Below are 24,648 nucleotides of genomic sequence, written 5' to 3'. Positions count from 1 at the left end.
CATCTCTCACCTTAAAGCTCACACATCTGTTCTGACCTCGGGTCAACATCAATTTTAAATCAAGTAGACTTGAAGTCAGTTCTAGCAGGCTGACTGTGATTTGACTCAGAGCCCTGTGGTGGCATGAGAAGAAATAAATAAATCTCAGCTTCTGCCTCTTCTGCCTCTTCTGCACTGCAGAGAGAGGGCCCAGCAATTACAGTACTTGGGTGACATCTAGTGGTCAACCCAGGGAATGCACAACCTCAAAGCATTATTTGGTTACGTGTCATGCCAATGTTTGCACAGATTTATATTAAAGAAAGGTAAGTAATTTGTCCTGGGCTGAGACCACTGCCATGCCTTGAAGAGGATCTTGAAGGTTTTGTCTGATAGGAACAGCCTTTAAGTGACTTTTAAATGAAGAAATGTGATGCACATACAGTAATGGCTAAGAGCATGAACAACTTTAGTTCAACTGAGCTGCATTTCCAGAGCAGGAACTTTCCCTTAAGAGTAGGGGATCTTTAACCCTGTTTACATCAAGCGTTTAAGTTTGGTTTGGTGCATTTCCACTGTCAAAAGTTGGGAAAGGTACCAAAACAACCGATCCATTCCGTCCTACTTTTTTGCTACCCTTCTGTTGGGGTGCAGGCGTACTAATCCGACCCTAAAAGGTGGGACTAGAGACACTGCAGCGTTCTGACGCTGACCCTGCTGCAGGGACCAGGGTCTAAACAAGTCCACAAAAAGTTTTCCCTCCTGCAGGGTAATGCTTTCTGAAAGTAAAGGGACTATGTGGGTGGGCACTGCAGTGCACAAGGTTTCTTATTGCTCAATTAATCAGGCAGAAAGTTTCGTATTGTGTCCTGTTCATGTGACGACAATGAGGATAACGCTTACACAGCTGAAACTTCAAAGACATGTTTTTGGGGAGCTCTGAGACTTATTTAAACAAGTTAAAAATTATTATTAACGACTGAAACACAGAATGGCTACTCAATGCAGAAGAGCTAAACAAAGCGCAGTATTGGTTGATTTCTCCTGATTTTTCCACCATCACACAGACATCGTACACATGGAGACATTGAGGCAAACATCAGGTTTTCTCCACTTTGGTCACTGTGGCTGGCGGCACTTACCTGTGGACTGGTTGTTCAATTGTCAGTGGCCATGATAGAAATAACAGTTTGCTATCATTCTGTCAGCATGGGGCAGGAAAACATTTGCTTGCTCTGAAAACAAGCAGGCACCAGGTGGTGCCGTCTCTCAGTGGATAAGCAATTAGCTTTCTGGGGGCCAAAACTACAGTTTGTCCCACACTGAAAACAAGCAACACCTGTGTGTGCAGCCGAGTGGAGCCGAGGCTCAGCGCTGCATAATAGAAAATAGGAACATCCAACAGGGGAGTGTCAAGTTGCCCTTTTCTGAATGCCTTCTGGAGAAGGTTGACAGGAAAATGAATAGAATGGGTAATAAGCAGGGGGAGAGGGAATGAAATAATTTCAGAACGGAGTGTGGCAGGCGAGCGAGGAGGAGTGCAGGATGAAGAATCCTGGTAATTATGGAAGTGAAACATTAATTTAAATCTATGACAGAAAAGAGGGGAAATCAAAGAAAAAGAACTTAAGGAGAAAAATGAACAATACAACTTCAATTGTGCTCAGGAAGAAGATGTGAGAAGATGCATACAAATGAAAGATAGAAATGAGAGACATGATGGAAGACAGGATTTAAACAGATGCTTATTCAGGGGGCGAGGATATATGGACGCAAGGAGATGTGGGTAATGAGGGAGGTGTCACTCATGATGAGGTCAGGAAAGGGCAGAAAAGGTCAACTGCACAGAATCAAGATGAGAAATACAGATACATTAAAGTCAGAAAAATGCATAGAACCACTTACTGAGGCTACAGTCTATCCTGATACAATCTGGCGGGAGAGAGAGCGAAATGGTGAGATTAAAATTAAAAGAAAAAGAGAGAAAGAAAGAAAAAAGAAAGAAAGAAGAGGTAAAAGAGAGAGAAAAACATTTTACATCCTTCAAAGTACATTCTGCAGACAACCAAGCATTGCTCTGGGGCCACCATCCGGGGACAGACTCTGAGTCAGGATCACCCTTTTCCTCCTTCAATCCCATCATCCATCCCTCCTTCCACCCAGAAAACCCAAAAAGCACGGCAGAAGGCAAGACTGACAATGTGCGCTCTTTTCATTCAATGCAATGCTGACATATCCATCATACATCTATGCTAATAATCGACACGGATTCCTTCATTATTTGCATTTGAAAATAAAAAAACAGCATCAAAATGCTAATCCTGTCCTCTGAATTATAAGGTTCTATCTTTGTGCAGTGCTGTTATGAACTACAGATTTAGAAAGATTTAACCTACCATGTGATAAAACTATAATGCTCAATAATTTATGGTGAAAGTTAGTGTTTGTTTCCTTTTTAAATCCTAACAACACTGTATAAAATATGAAATACTTGCAAACATCATGAATAAATGATTCACTTCAGAAGGAGTGACATTGAGTCTTTAAACTGCAGAAACTTGTTCTGCAGGAATTAGTGAGTGGAAACAACTCGAAGTCGTTCTTCCTTGATGAAAATAAACGTCTTAAATCTATAATGCCCGCAAACTGTTTGTTTGCAGTGTCGCGCGAGCACTAAAGTGGGCGATACTTTAACTTTCAGTGTCGCCTTTTTTAAAAACCAAATGCTCTTCCCTTCTGCAGCACTTTGGGCAAACACAAACCCCGACAGTAAATGACAAGAAAGGGTGATCTGCACATCCCAGCCACCTCACGCCTTGTGCACACTGACGACAACAATGCAGGCTACACTTTCTTCAAAACACAGCTAAAGTGTTGTTGTTGTCAGAGCGGTGGAGTGATCGTCCTTCAGCTGGAAAATGCTTGTTGTAAAGCAGTGTTAAAGTAACAGTTAAGTGTGATTCCCAATTTGTCGTTTTTGCTCCATCTAGTGGCTGTAAAAGGCGTGTGCACGTGGCAGAGTGGTTGGGTTGTGGTCTCGAGCTGTCAACCGCTACAGAATAGTGGACACAAACAGCCAGGGACCAGCGTCACCGTGTAGAGAGGAAGGGGAGGCCATTAAGGTGTGTTTTTAGTCGGCTGTATTTCATGTAATAAATCATCATTGGGCTGAAAAGCCACATTTTTCCCAACATGAGAGTTGTGGAAGGTGCTTTTTAATTGGCTGCGTATAAAGCTTAATGCTGCCTAACCAGCATCAAGCAGATTTTCAGCTAACGGCGCTCGAGTGACATACTTTGCTTCATCTGACAATTTGCATATTTAACAGGTTATCATCATTATCTATTAGTAATAAATATCATTTGGGCTAAATGTGTCTAATTATAGCTTTTTATGTGGTGACTAATTAGCAAGGCTTGTAATTATCTTAACAAGGCTTAAAGCCTTAACAGATATTGAGCACCCCCTGCTGATTGTGGGTTAATTAATTTCCCTCTGCAAAAAAGCTCTTTGAAAATCCTGAGCGGAGCAACAGTGTCAGTCAACTGTGTGACTTTTCTGGGATGGCATTGTGATTGCAAATTAGAGTTGTCGCTGATTAGCTGCAGGTGTGTTGTTTTGGGGACTGCGAGGAGGTCAAGCTGTGGGCTGTGTGTGGTGAGCGGGTTAGAAAATGTGTGCGCAAACCTCAGACAACTACAAGCTGTGAGCCGGTCTCTCTGGCTGTTTGATCCGAGGGCCGCAGACATACAGGCCATTGAAGGGATGAAAAGTTCCATCGTATGAGAGCTGGCCTGGTGAGAGTGCGTATCAGGGGACAGAAGAAGAGAGAAGCAGAAGGAAACCGGGAGAGAGAGAGAGAGAGAGAGAGAGAGAGAGAGAGAGAGAGAGAGAGAGAGAGAGAGAGAGAGACAGAGAGACAGAGAGACAGAGAGACAGAGAGAGAGCAGAGTAGCCACCTTCGTTTATCCCACCAATTTATGCCTGTCTCTGTGGCTTCGACTCCCATATCCCAGGGTGCACCTCTGCAATGCTCCTCCTTTGTGCCCAGCACCGTCTTGCTTGCTAGATTACCAGAAGACACCATATTTGGACACCAGCATGGACACACGCTGAGTCATTCATCTTCTACACACTCGTCTTATAAGAAGAATTCTGGTCCTTTTTGATACCACTGATCATTAAAGATCAAAAACATATGAGGTATTTAAAACTTTCCAAGAATGGAACATTTGGACCACCTTTCTGCGACTCCCAAGTATCTATGTCATAAAGCGTTGGCATCCAAGTCTTTCATTTCATCCATAAGGGAGCTTGATCTACAAAGCTCACATCATGCTGTATTGATGAATAATTCAAACTAGCAGCTGAGGCCACAAATTAATTTAGAAAATGATAACTGAGGGAATATATCCCCTGCAAAATGGGATTATTTCCCCATCTGGTTTAATACAATTTGACTCCCCCTGGTGGCCGCTATGTAGAATGCAGGTTTAAAGAACTTTAAAAATGAGCTTTAATTTAAAACCTGAAGCTTCTTATTTGCAATGCAAACACAAACTTCAAGAGATAGAAGATCATTACTAACTTCCTGGAGCATTAAACACTCTTGCAATTGAATTGAACTAAATCAAAATGTCGTCAATCCTGCAGCCGGATATTACAGAGAAAGCAGTCACCCCTCTCTGTAAACCCTCTGCCACTATTTCACCGACCTTCATCACATTTAGCGTTCCTTTAAGACCTCCTAGTATTTGTTCTTTAACTAATCTATGATAACTTACAGTGAGAATTCATATCTTTTCATTTGGCAAAACTGAGCATAACAGCCCCTCAGACAGCTACAGAAAAAAAAGGACGATAGCAGGACCATGAGGAGGAGCAAGACATGGGTAGAGCCACTTTCAAAGATTTAGAGACAGGCTGGTGGGTTGAGGCTCAGGATCCAGGGCCAGGTATACTGTTTGAGATGGAACTTTTTTTTTAACATAAGGAGGTGGTATGAGGCTTCACAAGGGACCAAGAAATGGGGATGGGGGCAGAAGAGGGGTCAAATAAAATGGAGCGAAGTTTGACTGCAGGGTGGCTTCCAACAGGTCGGGGGGGGGGGGGGGGGGGGGGGGGGGGGGGATGACTAATATTTAACTTCTAGTCTTCCTGCAGATATCACTCTTATAGTTTGTGGCAGAAAAGTTTCTGTTTTAGTACCTCATTACTTTTAAATAAAAAGACTTTGAGCACTTTTTTAGCAACATAATTAAACAAATGGTCAGTTCTGCATTTAGCCAATTAGCGATGTGTTTGACTGTAAGAACAAATCAAACATCTCTGAGGGACACATTCAGAAGCTTTTCCCCTACCTAACTCTCTGACAATGGCAAATGATAATGGAGTGGAAATCAAAATGTCAAACCACCCTTCTGTGTCCTTTGATTGGAGATGAGCAGACGAGGGATGGGAGGGGGGAGGTTAGCGGGGGGGGGACATTCACTATGGACTGTACGGGCCTACCCAGGTTCACAGTGAGCTTGATGCGGCCTCCGTCCAGCTCCAGCCGCAGGGTGTCCGCTGACTCCTTGGAGGTGGTGGCCATGAGCAGGCCGTACGCCCGCTGAGACATGAAGCGCAGCGCCACGTCCTCCGCCTCCGTGTGCATGGTGACCGGCATGATGATCTTGAGGTACATGCTGCCGTCGTAACTCAGCACCGTCGCCTCTGGATGGGATGGAGGGAAGAGGGAAGAGGGCAGAAGAGTGTGAGACATCACAGAGTGTAAAGATGAACACAGAACATGGAGGTTTACTGGATGACAGCACAGTATCGACAGCCAACATGAGGCATCAGTCAAACTGTCAATGTTGTGTCTAGATGACCTCTGGAAAATATTCTCATCTCATATATTTACACCTCTTCAGTTTAAAACCTGACAGATTATAAATGACCTTCGCTTAACAGAGAACACTCTGTCTGTTCATGTTTATTTTTTAGACTACGTGTAAACCGGGCTTTAATGTCCCATGTGTCCCTGTTAACAGATCAGCTCAAAGTTCAGGCTTATTGATCAGTGAGCCAAAATGACGTCTCTGGGCTTTTATTGTGGAATGCTGATTTTTCTGCATTTATTGGCAATAGGACAGTAGATAGAGTCGTTAATCAGAAAGAGAGCGTGTGAGAGAGAGAGAGAGAGAGAGAGAGAGGGAGAGAGAGGGTGGGGAGTGATATGTGGGAAAAGAGCCACAAGTTGAATTGGAACCTGGGCTACCCCTGCTTGACCTTCATGAAGGTATTTCCTGTGGACGTGGTGACAGTGGTGATTTATCAAACACCGGTTCTACAATTTGTAGATTATAAATACAGACATGTTATTGTGGCCGCTTAAGAACTCAAATCTATTTACATTACCAACAAAAATATCACATCTAAAGTTCTGTCTGTGTTCACAGCCTCCCTCGTGCATGTTTCAATGATCTCTCTTCCTCTCTGCTTCGGGGGTGCACTACCATTTTAATCAATGTTATTTATTTTTATTATAAAAAAAATGTCTGTCTTTTATTATTTCCATTCAGCGGTAGGATGAGCCAACAACACGTGGTCAATCCCACATTTGGAGAAGCATACTTAGAGCCATTAATTTGTGATCAAATAATCCAAGAAGCATAGATAAGCCTTTAAAGCATTTCAAATGTAGCAAGAAAAACAAGAGAATCCCCATTTGTAACAGAGGTGTTTGTGTGTCTGTCACATTTACTTCATGACATCAGAGGAAGGTTCAGTTTGACTGATGATCAAAGCTGTGACTGTGAACCGAGAGCTTATCACATCCGTCAAAAGATAAAAAAATCAATCACTGCTGAGCTTCTCAGGCATGTTAGGGAGACTGAATGTTTGATGAGTCGTGTAGATATCACCCCAAAGACATGGTCTCATGTAATGTTTTTGTATTATAATATCATGTTGTTTTCCACGTCATGCTGTGCATATATTTTATTTTGCATTCATTTCAGTAAAGTGATTATTTGTCAGGAAACTTCTTGGAGCCCCGATAACTTCTTATCAGATGACGAATCGACCTCCCAAAGCACAAAATGAAAACATTTGTTAAAATGAAAAAAAAGGTAACCGTAAGAAATATTTAAAACTAATCCAATATCTCACCTTCCTCAAGTAAGAAAAATGTCAACAAACAATAAGAAAGTGCGTTCGCTTTCTGAGACAGTCTTACTCACAGCAGGTGAAACGGCGGTTTCTCTCTCTGGAGAATCGGCAATGCCAGGAATAGACTGCTGTGTAAATGTGACAGATCCCTCTGAGTGCTGCACTTATTCTGCAGCGTGGGACGAGATGTGTCACCATGGGCTAACATGAGTCACTGTCACAGGGGAGCTCCAATAGTTTAGTTTTTTTTTTTTAGAGAATGCTGATTTTTCACACTAAGATTTGTTCTCATAGTCCACTTGCACAGCTCCTACATTGCACCTTTTGTACATTTTGTGTTTCTTATTTTTATATTTTACATTTTTAATTCTATTTTATATATTGTAATAGCTTCTTATACTCTATTATTTAAGTTGTTGCTAGTTCTGCTTTATTTCCTTGTTAATTGTTTAGCACCAATACACCAAGTCAAATTCAATGTGTAAATGTACTGATGTACCCCGATTCTGATTCTGATTCTGATTCTGAAAATGAGGCTAACGGTGCTAGCTGCTCTGGAAAACACAGCTCGTCTTCTATAAGAGAAGCTCCACTTACATAAAGATGTGACGCATTCCCAATGCAGTGTTCATCTATCGATCAGGAAACAATCCATAGCATGAATGTGAATTATCATCTTAACACCAGCTCCCAACAGCATGAATGCTTTTCATCTTCTGAGGCTTACAGGCATCATGTAATACCCCCCAGGGGTTTTCTTCCCCTCGTCGATAACATTGATTGTCCTTACACTCTGTTAATCTCTTCACTCAGTATATTGCCCCACTGAAATACTGTACAAGGCTGGTTATTCGAAAAGACACATTTGTAGTGCCTGCGATAACATAAAGCACCACTAGATGGCAGAAGAGCATCATTAAAACTGCCCTGTCATCTCAGCACCTGAAGAGGAAACTGTTCAAAACATCAGCCTCCAGAATAGAGACGTTCCTCCACCTCCACTGTCCTGATTTGAATCCAATCTCTCCTTCCCTCATTACCCTCCTTGTCCCTCAAAAATCCCATACTGTCATGGCTCACTCAACCCTCCGCCCGACGTGCAGAGGCACACCGTGAAGCGCGGCGTCTGCAACTAATTGGGATGAATCAGACGGACGTGGAGCCATTTGACTGGCTCGCCTCCCTTCGCTGTTGCATACGAGCCACCTGGGTTTTAGCGTGACTGGCACAGATGGCGGCGGTAGGCCTGGCTGCTCTGCCACACTGCGTATGCTTGCATGCATCCCCCCCCCCAGCCCCAGCATCCCAACCAACAGACCCTAATGCCACCCTGCCTTGGGTGGCATTTGGTTCACACACAGCAGCCTCCCTGAGGAGCACTTCCCCTACTATACAGCAGCTGTTTGGTTGTGTCAGACACGAGGCGGCGCGCTGTCAAATGTGTAGAAATGCTCATTTTGTTTGAATGTCTGTGTACTTGTTTTAACTCTCTGCCATGTTGACTGGAGTGTACAAAAAGTTATATATATCTCTACTTCTACTTTAAATTAGAACACACTGCTTTGCATTAGTATCCACATTTAACATTTCACAGGGTGATAACCTGGAGTTCAAACAGACTTTTTGGGGGCGTTGTACAGTTTGATGAAGACATCTGTTGGATGCACCGCTTTTAATCTCTATGAACATATTGTGCACAGAGATGTAGAAAGACATGTTTTCCTGCAGGGCGCGTTCTATTTTCCATTTATAGTCGGAGTATTAGTACGGTGTAGTATTGGCTTCTAGCAGTTATTGATTAAATGCTGGAAAAAAAAAAGTCAGTGTGGAAAAAGAAAAAGGAAGCAGAAGGCATGGGCCATGATCGCATCACAAACCTGTCACTATCATTTTACAATAGTTAGTAATTAATAACAATGAACAGACAACTGCAGTTAAGTGCAGCTGACAGATGACCACTCCCAACTCCAACTCTCATTTCACAAGTTGGTACAGTAGATGACTGGAAACAATGAAAAACAAAGAAGAATCACCTCTAGATGCAGCGCTAATAAAGACTGGTCTTTGTGATGACAGCCAGTGGGCTCAAATACTGAGCTAACGACAATCACCTGATGTTAGTAAGGGGTTCATTTAAAAAACTTTTCTTTTTAAGATTTATTTTTGGGCTTTATGTCCCTTTATAGTAGAGATAGGACAGTGGACAGAGCCAGAAAATGACGCCACCGGTCAGATTCGAACCCGGGGCCGCCTGCCCGGGGGACCGCAGCCTGGGCGTGGGCACTAACCACCCAAAAACCTTTTATTTCAAGTAGTAAATCACTGTGAGAACCATGTTCTCCTCCTCAAAATTATGGATTTGTTGGTGTTGGTCCCCGACATAAAAACTCTATTATTTCCATTTACATGTTGCAGTAACACAAAAAACAAAAAAAAAGTGTAATTCCTTTTTTTTTTTTTAAGATTATTTTTTGGACTTTTTATGCCTTTAATGGAGAGATAGGACAGTGTATAGAGTCGGAAATCAGGGAGAGAGAGTGGGGAATGACATGCGGGAAGGAGGCCATAGGTGGGATGTGAACCCGGGCCGCCCGCTTGAGGCTGCGCCACCAGCACCCCTGAGTGTAATTCCTTTAGTGAACTGTGAGTGAAACAGTTTTGACCTAGTGCAAACTGGATCGATTAATGTATTTTAATGTAGAAGAAAACCACCTTCAGCTCTTGATTTAAATGACTTCATCCCTTTGACAATCGATCAATAAAAACATTCTCTTCTCCAACACCTCCCTGCTTACCTATCTCACAGTTGGTACCCAGGAAGCCAGTGCCGGTGCAGTCACATATGTAGCGGTTCCAGCCCTCTTTGCACAGACCTGCGTTGCCACAGGGAGCGCTGCTGCACCGCTTCTGTAGTTCGCGTGTGCAGAAACTGCTGACGCCGAAAGCGCTCTGGATCTCAGCCAGGCGGCGGACGTCGCGGCTCTTGCCATCGATGAAGAGGTCTCGTACGCAGCCCACGTAGCCGTAGTTCAGCAGCGCTGTCCACACTTCAGGCGGCAGGATGAGGTCAGACTTGGACTCAGGCAGCCCGCCCAGGTACATGACGCTGTCCAGATCCAGGATTTCACTGCCCTCTGGGGAGCTGAAGGGCATGCTGCGGCTGTTCACTGAGATGGAGCCTAAAGCACAAGAAAACAAGGAATGTTATTATTCTGCAGACATTAAACCACCAAACATTTGTCATTAAAGAATAACATCACAGACTGTAATATAGTCGTTTGATGCATCATATGAACAATGTGGAAGTGCTTTCAACCAGCATCTAATCTGGCCAGCAGGGGGCAGTGCTACTGGATGAACAAGGTAAGAAGTCTAATCTATGGAATCAGATTGAAAAAATATGCTTTTCTGAAATTGGCTTTTTTGGCCTTTAAATGCTTTTATGAGAGAGACATGACAGTGGACAGAGTCAGAGACCGGGGCCAGAGAGAGAGAGAGGGGGATGACACAAATGCATGCACACATGTGCACAGTGTGTATGCGTTTGTGATTGTAGGAGTGTGTGTGTGTGTGTGTGTGTGTGTGTGTGTGTGTGTACGGAAACTCAAGCAAATGCTATGGGTTATTTAGCAGGGATAAGCTAATGTTTTGCACATTTGTAATAACCATTTATATTTGTTTCATGTATTATCTGTGCAGCAATTTCCTGAGACAAATTTATCTCGAGGGAGACGAATAAAGAAACCTTGACATTGACCGTGAACGTGACATGCTGGAAAGGAGCCAGAGGTCGGATTTGAACCCGGGCCGCCTGCTTCAAGGACTAAGGCCTCTGTACATGGGGTGTGCAAAATAACATCGGTAAACACTTTCCTTTCAATAGTTAATTGTTTGTTTGATAATCTGGTGTCCTATTTACAGGACATTAAACAATAAGGTTTTACTTTAAAGTAATGCTGTCTGTTAATGACAGGTCACGACTATTTTTGTCCGTACGCTTCTGGTTTAAAAAACAATCCTTGCAGGTCAAAATGTTGAACCCCAGGCTTTAAAAGACGTGTTTAAAAACCAATCATCATGTGGGCTGCACATAAAGTGTAAGATAAAACATTTTAAAAGACCTGTTTTATATTTATGTGATGAGATACACAGGTTTCACATCAGTTATGTAAACACTGGTGTGTATTTCTGTTCATGTCAGAGCATCAACCTTCGATGTTCTGATTGATTTTGAAGTGTGTTTTTAATAACTGTTGGCATCGATTGAAGACGTGTGAGGTCTGAACAGCTGAGTTAGGGGGTTGGTGGGGGGGGGGGGGGGGGGGTCATGAGGTTTAGTGATTGGGAAGGTGAGTAAATTGAGGGGTGGGGAGGCAGTAAGTGAATGATTTAGGGACAGAGAACACAGACGGGGGGGCATACAAAAGACACAGAGAATAGACGAGTGTGTGTGTGTGTGTGTGTGTGTGTGTGTGTGTGTGTGTGTGTGTGTCTGTAACAGGCTAAATGGAGGAGAAGGGAAGCAGAATGCAGCAGGGAGTGGGTGAAACAAAAGTCCCCCTCTCTCTTTCGGTGATTAACGACTCCGTCTTAATTTTCTATTAAAAGCCAATTTCAGCGGCGGCGGCGGTGAGATCACAAGCATGCGCGCTCACAGACACACAAACTCACAGTCTCTCATTCACATCCCGTCCTCATTATAAGACGTCATTAGGGGGAGACATAATATCCAAGGTGCTTGCCCACCTACAGACGATTCATCAGACACAACACACTCAGGCCTGCAGATGTTTCTGTTTGTGCCCACATGGAGTCCAGAGACATAGAAACAAAACAAACAGGAAACACACGTCCACAAAACCCACTGAAGGTGATTTCTGATATTTAAAAGTCAGGGCCCTTTATTCTCAGGGTGAAAGATTTTAAATTGCAAAAACGTAGAAATTGCTCAACTAGTTTGGTACAGCCTGCAGCTGCAAGATAGACCTGAGTCGCTGCAACATACTTTTTTTTTCAAAGCGAATTTGCCTTATTGAAGTATTCCTACTAAATGTACTCGTATGTTACTGACAGATGTAAGTATGTTAACTGTTTTATAACATAAGAGAAAAGATCACAACAAAAATAGACCCGTTTGTGAAGGTGAAATATTTATTTTTCAAACCAGAAAGAACTGTGTTCCTCTTCATGGCCACCAGACCCCATTATCAAAAACTGTTTTTCTACCGAGCAGATCACAGAGATGTTGATGCACAACGGACCTTGATCAAATACAAAAATGTTAAATTGTTGTGGGACTTTGGTGTCTTAAAGGCTTAACTCAGGACAAACACAACACAATAACAGAAACTAATCGGTCATGACGGTGTCACACCATCAACTCTTGTGTTTTTATCAAATAGACCGATTGTTAATGGAGTCTGGTGTCTTTGAAGGGAGGACTAAAAGCTGCTCATTAAAAGCTCCTAAAAAAAGTTCCGTCTCTGCAGTAATCCTTGTGGTAATGTTGTCAGTCACTAAAAACAAATGAGCCTCTCATTAGAGAAAACAAGCTCATAGTGCATATTCTTTGATGTTGGATATTCCTGATTAGTCACCTCTGCCCTGAATGAACGTGCTGCATCCTTAACAGCCTGTTTTACAGTTTCCAGTTTAGGAATCGACAGGAGCAATTTTCTGAAGTATTTATTTAGTCCTGCAGGATTACGTTGCATCCTTTACAGTTAGTCTCACAGCTGCCAGATGAAGAGATGTACTTTATTCGTATAAATTATGTAATTGAATGTTTTTACAATTTGTCTTTTCAACCCCCAAAATAATGACATATGGTATTAGTTTTCTGATCTGTATACACATTCAACAAATACAGCTAGATGTATCACTGACATCATGTTTTGATTAGCAGAGAGAGAGTTTGATGTTGCAGACAAAGCAAACTGAGCTCCCTCTCTGTGATTGATAATTTGTGACACTATGTCAGAAGTTCTAACCCAATGACCTCTTCAAGTTTGCCGTCTAAAGAAGCTCTCATAAAATATCTAAAAGGTTAATTAGAGCTTGTACACGTTAAAGGAAGAATGTGAGACTTTTTAATCCACTAGATGTCGCCGTTGAGCACCAGCATGAAACCAAAACAAACTTCTAAACTCAAATACTGAAGCCTCCACTCTCCTGCAGCGACACCTCCAACCCCTCTCCCCTCATATCTGCTCGAAGGAGTTATCAAATGGAACGCAACATAAGTTAGCACCATTCCGCTGCGAGCAATTTTGTCTATTGTTGTGTTAGCAGGCTAATGTTAGCACATTTTAGTTAGCTTGTAGCTTCACATTGCATGTAAATTGACACAGAATGACCTACTTCTTCTTCTCTCTAGTTCTTGACTAAAACAGCTTTTATACACAAGGGGAGGAGCCGGCCGTCCCGTCCATGTAAACATGGCTCTGACAACAACACAGCCCGCGGGACTCGAGCTTCTCACTCATTGTAGACAGTCATGACTCAGAGACACATTTACACAGGAGAGACTGGATTTCTGCTACATTTAAATGTACATGTAAATTGTTGCACATTCTTCCCCTAAGTGCACGGTTAAGGTTTTTTCAAAATAATGTGTAATGTGTTTTTATTTGAGGACTTTTTTTATGCCTTTAATTAGAGATAGGACAGTGGATAGAGTCAGACATGGGGGAGAGAGAGAGAATGACATGCAGGTTGAACTCTAACTCGGACTGCCCGTTTTGAGGACCACAGCCTCTGCACAGAGTCGGGTATGGCTGCATCCTGGCGCTCTCTCGTCTGTGTGCTCTCGTCTGTGTGCTCTCGTCTCATGTGCTCTGGCGCCCCGCTCCTCCAGAAATTTACAACGGCAAGTGTGCTGGGTCAAGAAGCAGTTTACGAACTCACGCATTAATTAATATTTACGGCCTATGATTAATTCAAACATTACCACCGCGCCAAAAGAAGATAAGAGTGTAGAAGATGGAGTCACACGCCCGAGGTTTACAAGAAGCCCAAATGAATGTATGAATGAAAAGACGTTCAAATGAGTCACGCAGCGGGGAGAGTTAGAGCGCCGTTTGTTTCAACAGCTGAACCGACGCTGCTGATTGAGCTGTGCGTTTAGAACTCAAAAAGCACATATACATATAGAATGGCGAAATTGCTTATTTTTTATTTAGTCTTGAATGTATAAGTACGACGGAGGACGAGGGCCACGTTACATTTTTTTTTTTTTTCTGAGATTAAAGTCGTAAATTTACGACTTTATTCTTGCAAATGTACGAGTTTAATCTCGAAATTTAAAAAAATATATATTTTTTTAACATGGCCCTAATCCTCCGTCGTATATAAGCACCTAGTATGTTTGTAATATGTCACATGTACACTACATATATTTTTATTTCCGGAGCTTTATGTTGAAAATTAGAAGGTCAAGGGGCTCGGCTTCAGGCACACACAGACGAGAGCACACAGAGGAGAGCACACAGAAGAGAGTAGCCAGGCTGCAGACTTACAGTCTCCTCTGCACATGGGGCGCACACACTAACCACAATGCTACCAGCGCCCCACAAATACTGATTGTAAATGATACTTCTAAATGTTTCTGGGTGGAAAAGTAAAGTAAAGTCGTGTGACATAATTGTGAATGACAACAATCTGGATCTTTTTTTATATAACTATTCTGATGGTGAGTTTGAATTACATCCAAAAACAAAGCGATAAAAAATTAGCACATAAACAGTGTCATTTAGGATCAGCTGTTTGTCTTAACAGTTTAAGCTGCACTCACCTTTCCTCCCCTCTCTCTGGAAATCCACATGGCACCATTCCCCATCATTGACCTTCTTGTTGCTGGCCTTCAGCTTTGTTTTCCCAGAGCCCATATCAATCAGCAGGTACAAATACCCTTCCAGCAGCTCCATGGCAAAGTAATCAGTCTTCAGCTCCCTGCCGGGCTTCTGCTCCTTGGGCCCCTGAGGGCGCCCGTGGCTGAACAGCAGGAGGCCGCTGGGCTCCGTGGTGCGGAAGTCGAACGAGATGGATCCCGTCTTCTTGGTGTTCCACTTGGGCAGGGAGATGAAGGACTCGGGGGTCTCGAAGGTGACCGGGTCCAGGGCTGCGACGTCCTCGCAGCGGAACACCAAGTCACCGTTGAGGGTTATCTTTGGGTCACGCTCGATGGCCAGACGGGACAGCTCGAGCTTGAAGTCATTGTTCTTGTACACCACCTGGAGAGCAGAGAGGAGAGACAGTGGTTACCAACCTATAGTTATGTGGTTTTTATTTTTGTGCCTCTATTGGAGAGACAGGACAGTGGACAGATGTGGAAATCCAGGAGAGAGGGAGTGGGGATCGCTTGGATTTGAAGCGCCCTCTTGGAGGACTACAGCCTCCATACATGGAACGCGCGCACTACCCACTGCGCCACCAGCGCCCCGAGTTGTCGGGACTTTTGATGGAGGATTTAATTAGGACATCTTGAATTTAAATATTGTATGAAATTGGACCTCGCCAAGGCCAAAATACAAAAAATGAGCTGCAACAGAGGAGAACATTCTGTCCATAATCATGAGCGCCTGCAGATGCATCCTAATTACCCAAATTAATTTCAAGTGTCAGTTATAGAGGCTGCTGGGAAATCCTGTCAGCAAGTGATGAATCAGAAGATGAATAAAATGCATGACTTTTCTCCAAAGTCAATCATTTGAATTTATCTAAAAGCAGCTGATACAACCTGCCTCAGAATCTGTTTTTTTTCCATCTGCAACCCACGATCCTTCAACCAGAAATTTAGGTCAGATGAGTGCTCGGTTAACTCGAGTTCCAGGATTTTGTACGGAAATCCTTCAACACTTTGAAGAATCAAACGCCGAGCAGCCACTTGGGGGCCGCAGAGTTGCCGAGGGCACGCTTCTATTGGCTCGACTGATGTCTGTGAGCGTTGATGTTGTGTGGGTGCATCAGAGGAGCAAACTCTTGATTTGCACCGTGTGAAACTTCTAACTCTTGGACGAATCAATAAAGAGAACAAATTATTTGTTTTTTTGTTGTGTACAAAAAACTGCGCCTTTAAAATGTCTCTACATGTGCACAGGGATGAGAAAAAAAAAGATGAAAAGGCTCCGGGGGAACGTTGAGACGCAAAGAAGAAGTGAACGTTGCCTGCAGCTTTTAATGCAAATGTCTGGAGCAGCCTTTGATGAAACACAGCTGTATTGTCTCAGCTCAAAGTGTGTGTCTCTGCCTCACTGTGTGCATTCATAATGGATTAAGTGCTAAAGGCATCGTAAATTATGCTTGTCTTTCATAGTTTTAAGCTTTCCTTTTATTTGTTGAACACTGCAGACATCGTTTTGAGAGGCCGTCCTCAAGGTAATAGTGTGCAGCAGCCGAGGTTTCTGCGTCTGTATGTGTGTGTGTGTGTGTGTTCTCTCCTGATTATAGCCCTCTTCACGCTCTCTCACACTCCCCCACACATACTCTGACAGGTAACTGAGAGAGAAAAAAAGGATGTCTCTACATTTCTATCTTTGTTTTCTGCTGTTAGTCTCATCTGCTATAAGGATGTCTTGATATGGATAAGGCACGGGTTCGATCCCGACGGACGCCCCGATCTGTTAAATAGTGATCGAGTTCAGACACACCACAGGGACACACTCTCTTCATAGTCCAGGCTGAACTCTGTTTGTGTTTTGCATGCTTCACTGTAAAATGATATTATTACCACCGTTATAATGTATTTCCTGCCTTCCACATAACCATTGATTCCTGTTTTTTTGGAAAGATTTCACACTTTTTAAAAGATAACGAGAAAACAAATCTGTTCTAAATTACAACTCTGAGGTGTTAAAAAAAATATATAAAAAAAATATATTTCCAAGCTGGTTTGAGTCATAGACTGTATATACATGGATGTAGTCATGTCATTAGTTGGTTTCTGAAGCATATTTTTGAAGCCAAACGATGACAATCACCATATTGGAAATGCTGCCTAAACCTAACTATTGGTCATCTCTGTAACAGGCAAAGAGGTGGAGCTGAGGCGAGCCTTCAGCATCAGATAAGCAGTCAGATAAATACCACACCCAATTATGCATAAACCCTATCCTTTGTAAACTAAAAACTGACAAGTAATGAAAACATTAAATACCTACAGTGTGTGCCGATAAAGACATTTAATAGCATATTTTCATCTCTGCTGTCGAATGGACATTTATTAGTGGGTGTGTGTTGGACTTCTGGGTCTTTTGCAGCCTGCCTCAGGAGAACTGTAATTTTTTTTTTTGCACTTTGGCATTAGCTTAATTTTTCTTAAGTTTGGATGTACACATAAACTCATGCATCATAAATCAAGTAAATGAAAAAATGGAATGCTGAGTTATTTCAGTATGGTTCCTTATTTGTTGTGCCGGCTTGTTTTCAGATTTGCACCACTGAAAAAGCTTGCCTTGTGCTCGCCTGTATCGGTCTTTGACTACTGAACTCTGCCTGCTGCTGTCACTCCTGATTGTCTTTCCCTGTTTCTCTTCCAATCTTTTCTCATGTATGCACCCCTCTCTCTCTCTCTCTCTCGCCCTCTTCCTGTCCCTCTCTGTCGTAGTCAAACAGCACACCTACGCTCAGACTGAACCACATCTCCCGGGTTATTCTTGAACTTAAGCCTCCTTTTGGTTATCTTCCATATTCACAGTGCCCTGCTTGCATGTACTGTACACCGTATAATGTAGTCATTAGCAGAGATCAGTCCTGGTAATTATCCATGATAAGGCTAAACTGGCAGTTAATAAGGCATGAGCTTGTCTGGCTTAAGGTGTAAGAAACAGAGAGGGGGAGGTAAAGGCAGTAGGAGAGAGGGAGGAGATCTGTTTTATTTTGTATTTTCAGGTATTTATTTTTGTGTATCTATGTAGGTGTTATCCCTTGAGGCAGGAAACACGCTGTACACGATGACTTTGACGACTTTCACACCAGTAAAGAATCTGTAGTCGGGTAATGATGACTGAATGTGAATACCAGCCAGAGTCACGGCTCATTTTTGGGGGGGCTAATTTCAGTTATTTTTCCAACAGATTGAAAGACTGAAGGGGTCTCTCATGTCACCAGGCAACCAAGTCCCAAATTCATCAAACTGAATCATCTGTATCTGTCTTTTTTCTCTGCAAAGATTTGGTGAAAAGTAGAAGTCAGAGATCCCATTAAACTTCACGGTCAGATTATTCCATCAGCATGGTAAAAATGACATGAAACTCAGTGTGTCTGGCTGAAAGGATGATCCCTAATGACACCGGAGAGGTCAAAATATGTCATAAATGAAGTTAGTTAATGACAGATGAAGCACGGAGAATGAACAGATTTCTAATAAATGTGCTGTGGTATTTTTGTTACCGAGAATAGTAATCTGTGACCTTGACTTTTGACTGCTTCTTCATTCAAAATGAAAATCCAGACTAAGTCTTCTACTAACAGTATTAAAGAATGTTAAATATATACTATAAGGAATTCAGTATTTTCTAAATTAAGGCAACATTTCTAACATTTTGTGAGGTAGAAATGACTTTATCTCAGAGGATTGCTTTAGCGAGTAGCCACAAAAAGTCCATAATGGTGGTGATTTGATACCTGCAGGCAAAACGACTTATTTTTCCACTGACACTCAGGTTGTTATTTGAAGTGTCTGACAACATTACACAAATGGGATCCCAGCAGAGACAGACCCTTTGTTAATGCCGATCTTTCTATTTTTTTTTTTTTGTACACAGAACCAGATGTTCCATCACTTTGTTCAAAGTCACCAAACTCCATTAGAAAAAAAAGAGCCTTGCAGACAAAAAAGGATCTGGTCAATGGTTGTGTGGTAGAAGACAGTGGATTGGTGAGTCTCTGCATCAAGTGAAGTTATTCAAGTATCAAGGGGGCTTGTTGGTTGGTGCAGCATCATCACTAAGGTGGGGGTTGTGCCTGAGCAGGAAGGCAACACTTTTGATTTACCAGTCCATCTACGTTCAGACCTTTACCTGTTGTCATGAGCTACGATTAGTGACCGAAAGACTGAGAAAACAAATACAAGCAGCTGATATCAGTTTCCTCCAAAGGGTGTCTGGGCTCAGCCTTGGCGATATGGTGAGGAGCTCAGATGTGAGGAGCCAGTTGAGGAGGTCCGAACATCTGATTGAGATGCCTCCTGGTCACCTCGCTTTGGAGGTCTTCCAGACCCGTCCCACTGGGAGGAGACCTCTGGGTAGAACTAAAGAGATCGCTGAAGGGTTTATATAATGCCTCTGGTCTGGGAGTGTCTCAGGATCCCCATGGAGGAGCAAAATAAATCTTTGCTGGGGAGAGGAATGCATGGGTCAACATGCTTGGCAAGCATACTTGATTACTTTTATAGTTGTTTTTAGCAGGGTAGATGTGAGACATTGTTGTTTTCATGATGAAGATTCAGCATGATTAATTAGTTTGAATGCTAAAAGACTGCAGGATGAGCTATCTCATTAGACAACACTACTAAAGCATGTAAAGGACAATATCAGCAATGTCCACAGCGGGGGCCAAGATCAACACAACCTGAAAGTTCCCCGCAGGAGCTTTAAATCCTGATGCCCAAGCTCCAGTGAGCCTGTGTACAAAATGTACTTTTTAAACATCCCAGCTATTTGGTAGGAGACTGAAAGGTCAACTCATCACATCTGCCTGTAATAGCATGGTGTTGGTAACCCATATCAACATCTGTCCTCACAAACTGTCTTTCAACAAACTAATCAACACCAAACAAGGCACGTCTCTGAGATGTAATCTTTGAGTCCATAAAGCATGCAAACTGGCCGATTAGGAAGAAATGGAAAATCACAGCCACAAAGACAGATTATCATGACAGCTTTCAACATGTCACAGATGTCAAAGACTTCTGCAGTCAGAGGGATTTTGAGCAATCCAATGAGTCACTGATCAGGGTAACAATGAAGGCTTGCAGCCAGGATTAGATTAGTTTTACTTCAGCTGTGATTGGCTGTTCATGGTAAGTGTTCTTAAGCAGGATCAGTAGATTAGATAGCAGGCTGTACATGGCAAATATGTTTGTTTTAACTCTGTAAATCATATACAAAATCTGCCAAATCTTTAATTTTAAGTTTAAATGTAAGAGCTCTGTTAGGTTTGATCGAAGCAATTTTTCTTTGTTTATTTAGGTAAGATTGTCCTAAGGTCAAGACTTGAAAATGCTGCTGGAGCCGTTCATTCAATGTGTCACGATCTACCTTTTCAAAGCCACTTAAATGAAAAACAAGAACATAAAATTAAAGGATGAGCACAGGTTACAAAATGCAAAAAGCATAGAGCGAAAATAAGGTGAGAGAAAACACAAAGAGGAGGTAGTCAGGTAAAAAAAAAAAAAAGATGGTGAATAACACGAGGACAATAAAGGTGATGATACAGAGACAGAACAATGCATGGGGGGGTACTAACGTGTGAGGCGTGCAGGGACAACTGTGGAAAATGTATCCTATAATCTGAAGGCTTTGTACAGGGCAAGAGACCCAGACGATTTACTCTCAGTCAGGGGCAGCCTCTGTATAAATGTATGTGCTGACTCAGCATCCAGACAAAATATGCCTCTCTTTCATATCTTTGAGCCCTTGAGGCTGTCTGATTTTTAAACAGACATTTGTAATATGTCCTCCTCAGTTTTGGGAGGGCAGGTCTCCCCTGCTAAACCGAGGAGGCAAACTGTGCGCTGTCAGCGATGTCTGAATAAAAAGAACACTATTATGGGTTTTTTAAAAAGTTTTATATTCTGAGCAGTGACATCACAGTCATTGTTTGTGTTTGTGATGTACTCTCAGTTGGACTGAACGCTGCATTGATTGCTGTTGCCTTGGTTACAAGGATGTAACACAGGAGAGGGCAAAGGGCAAGCTTCACAGCAGATCTCTCAGACCACAAGTTTCAAATCAATGTTGACTTGTTGTAGGTGGAGATGTGGTTGACTCCAGAAAGCTTTTTCGAGAGGTGAGACCATGAGGAAGCTGAGGACGAAAGGATGAGAGTCAATAAGAATTTGGAAGAAAGAAAGGGGGAGTGAAAGAGCGAAGGCAAGGCGGGGGGGGGGAACGCATTCATCCAGTGCATGGAATCAGTCGAAAAAAAAAAATCAATTTTTAATTTTGCCGTCAGGGTGGCAAAGCTGGCCTACCAACAGCGCTACTGTGGACTTAATTACACAAAACTGCCCCCGAGAAAGGGAAGATGAGAGACAGAGAGGGGAGGAGAGTGGTGATGAGGGAGGTGGGAAGAGTGAGGAGGAGGAGAAGAAGAAGCAGGAGGAGAGAGAGAGAGAGAGAGAGAGAGAGAGAGAGTGAGAAAACGACTGACACGGAGGGAGGAGTGTGAAATTGGCGATAGCAAGGTCACTGTCTGGGAGGGAGATGGGGAGGCGGAAACGGAGGAGGAGGAGGGTAGGTGGAGGAGAGACAGATGGTGACGTGCAGGAGAGAGGAATCTGTGGAAACAAGACTGTGGGGGGGAGAAGAGAGACCTGATTTCACAGCCCACCACTCTGACTGGGAGCTGAGAAAAAAACATGCATACATCACACAGCGTATGATCATGGTGTGTGGGTGACTTTGAACACACACATACACACACACACACACATATGAGCACACACACACGGCAAATAAAAACTTCATAGGGCTTCAGAGCCTCTTTTGGTGCCTTTTTACTCGTCTTCTGCTGTGCTCTTCCTTTGGATTTCAGCTGCCTGGAGGGGGCCGGCCAAGCGTATCAAAGGCGTTTGACCACGGTGGCGGCATGAAAGCCTTGCCCCGGACCATAACACCACTGATAATCCGAGCTGTGCCACTGAACTTGCACAGGATGAAACACACCGCTGTCTACGCCCCCGTCTACTTACTTCATCTTTTGTAGCCACTACTACCACTCTACCTGCAGCCCTCGGTTACTCTCACTGCAGGTTATCTTGGTAACTTTCTGCCTGGTTCCCCTCTCTGGCTCCGTTCAGCTGATGTGGTCATTAGAGTTCGACCCCAGCTGGGAAGTCGAGCTCATAAGACTCAACAACAGCAGAAACGGATAAGCTCAGGTTTCCAGGAAGCTGAAGACTGGATCAAACACTTTATCTCTCTGACCAGTAAGGGACCAAAACCAGAAGACTCTAGGGTCTGAATCCAACTATTTAATATAAATCCTGATTTGTAGAGGACTAGTGTTCCCTCAGGCTATTCTTTTAATAAATGCACAGGAAGTGTTTCGACCTTCATCCTGCATAACTGCCATCCACACAATTTAAATTAAAATTGGCAAACCAAAGTGGTTATGTATGATTTTTTTGTTTAATATATATTTTCTGCAATTTCTTTTTGTTTTCCACCTCCTTTTTCTACCTCTTTCCTGGTTCAGAATGATGGAGGTTGTGCTAGCACTTAAAACTTGAAATTTGATGCTTTTGCTTGCAAATCAGATGGCTCAACTAGCTGCAAAGCATGGATCTAGATTTATGAAAGGAGAAAGCTCCAGTCCACCAGAAAAAGGGATAAGAACATAATAAGATGGATGGTATGGAAGCATGCTCCGAGAATCCCCCTTCAGTCTTTAATCAAGCTCCAACCTAACCATACAGTGGTTTATAAAGGCTTTGGTATATTTAAGTTTGCCATTAATTCAATATAAGTGGATAACTGAACAAGTGGAGCTATAGAACATTGGAAAAGTAAACAATACTAACTGCGTACTCTACTCCAACAAAAAAGAGAAAAATAAATACTTGACTAAAATATTGAATTTAACAAGATTAAACAATATTTCCTCTACTCTTCACATTTTCAGAATATTTATTTTGTACAATTTCTTATGTAGAAACACGTCTGTGTCTTGCTTAAGTTTGATGTTAAAGGAGCAGTATGTTACTCTGACACCTAGTGTTTAAAAATGGGTTCTGCAGTCCAAAATCAAAACATGTGAGAGAGCTATCTCCCCACGCCCCCTATTTCTGAGAGCCTTGAATTCTAACCTCTCTCAATTTCTCGTTTCATCTCGTGGAGCTCATTATAAAAATAGTGAGGATTATCAGGTCGAGTGGAATCAGTTCTATATGCATTAGTTCCCTTTCCCTCTTTCAACGCTGCATCACCTGTTGGTTTGACATTTGCCTGGCAAACCGAGGGTCACACAGCGTATCCTTAACAATGATTGGCTATGTGCTTTGTAAGAGGCGGGTTCTCTGAAAATCCACCATTTGTATGGTGTTGCAGCAGGCTGCAGGTTTCTTTCTTTCTGAATCTACACATTTCTTCTTTTACTTGTTCAGATTATCAACTTCATAAGTGAATTTTAAAACTGTCTCTTATGTTAACCGTGTTACTTTAAGTTAACTCACCAATAACCGTCCTTTATGGCAATGCTAGGATAAAATATTACACAGAGCATAGTTTCAGGGGAAACTATGTTAGGGCGTCAATTACTAAATCACATGCGGCTAAAACAAGTACTGTGTACAACTTCATAATAAACCTAGCACCAACAGAACAATATGGAAACGTAGCTATCTAAACTCAGCCTCTAGGAAAAAGAAGAGAGGGTGTCATCGAGCTGTCAGCAAACGTATTTCCCTTGATTTGAGGAAAAACATCATTTTCAGATTCATACTTGACTAGACAAGGCTTTGAGACATGTTTTGCAGTGCTGACCCAAACTAAAAGTGAATAAGAAAAGAGCCGCCGCCCTTGGCAGAAGGTCAACCATGAATGCCAATGTTTGATGTTTGATGTTTTCTGTAACGCTTCGCCTCTCTGAGATGTTTGTCTGGAAGCTTTCTCTCCTTGCTCTCGCACACTCTCACCTTTCAACAAACACTTTTTACCTTTGCATTCCTTTCTTTGACTCTTGTCTGCACTGTGAAATCCATTAAAATGTCACTCACTGCTACATTTTACATTGAACCATTTTCCCTTTTTCTATAACATAAATATTAAAGTTGAAGATTTAATTCATCCCTCCTTTGTTCCTTTGTTTTTTTTTTCTGTATAGCCTCCTCTCTTTCTACACTACAAACAGCCTTACACACTTTTTCTCAAACCATCTGCTCTGACTTCCCGTTCCCGGGTCTTCACTCACACTGCTTCATTTTCACCTCTCCTGTTAGCTCTAACCATTGTCATTTTTTTCCTCCACTGTTCACACCCCTCCCCCTCTCCCCTGTGCTCTGTCTGTACGTCGACTGTAAATCCAGCCTCGTGTTGATGAGAGCGAAGATAGTTAAACGCCTTGGGAAGTTTAAGACCCCACTGGGGATCCTTTCCGATAGCAAACCCAAATAATGAAAATGTAATTCTGCAGGCGTAATTAAGTTAGAGATAGGCCGATTACTGTGCGATCCATTAAAAGTGATGGCAAAAGTAATTACTTATTCAATCAGCGCAGGTTTTATGAGGAAATGCGATGGCACCATGTTGCGTCGCCTCTACACAAGTCATTACATTTACAAGGGCATAATACGTT

General features: G+C 42.6%; 1 protein-coding gene across 6 annotated transcripts in view; it reads right to left on the bottom strand.

Moving 5' to 3' along the window:
* nrxn2b (neurexin 2b) overlaps window positions 1-24,648 on the bottom strand; it is a 702,861-nt gene that overhangs the window by 420,539 nt on the left and 257,674 nt on the right. For 5 of the 6 annotated variants that reach the window (XM_061031595.1, XM_061031601.1, XM_061031599.1 and 2 more), the window contains 4 exons: window positions 14,927-15,365; window positions 9,930-10,313; window positions 5,491-5,694; window positions 1,885-1,911 (listed from right to left, as the gene is read on the bottom strand). In XM_061031595.1, coding sequence (XP_060887578.1) covers window positions 1,885-1,911; window positions 5,491-5,694; window positions 9,930-10,313; window positions 14,927-15,365 — 1,054 coding nt within the window. The remainder of the gene's footprint in view (window positions 1-1,884; window positions 1,912-5,490; window positions 5,695-9,929; window positions 10,314-14,926; window positions 15,366-24,648) is intronic. The other variant, XM_061031597.1, reaches the window with a different exon arrangement.

The sequence above is a fragment of the Labrus mixtus genome, chromosome 23 (assembly GCF_963584025.1).
Source record: "Labrus mixtus chromosome 23, fLabMix1.1, whole genome shotgun sequence".
NCBI classification, from domain to species: Eukaryota; Metazoa; Chordata; class Actinopteri; order Labriformes; family Labridae; genus Labrus; species Labrus mixtus.
This window is presented reverse-complemented; position numbering and strand designations above follow the sequence as displayed.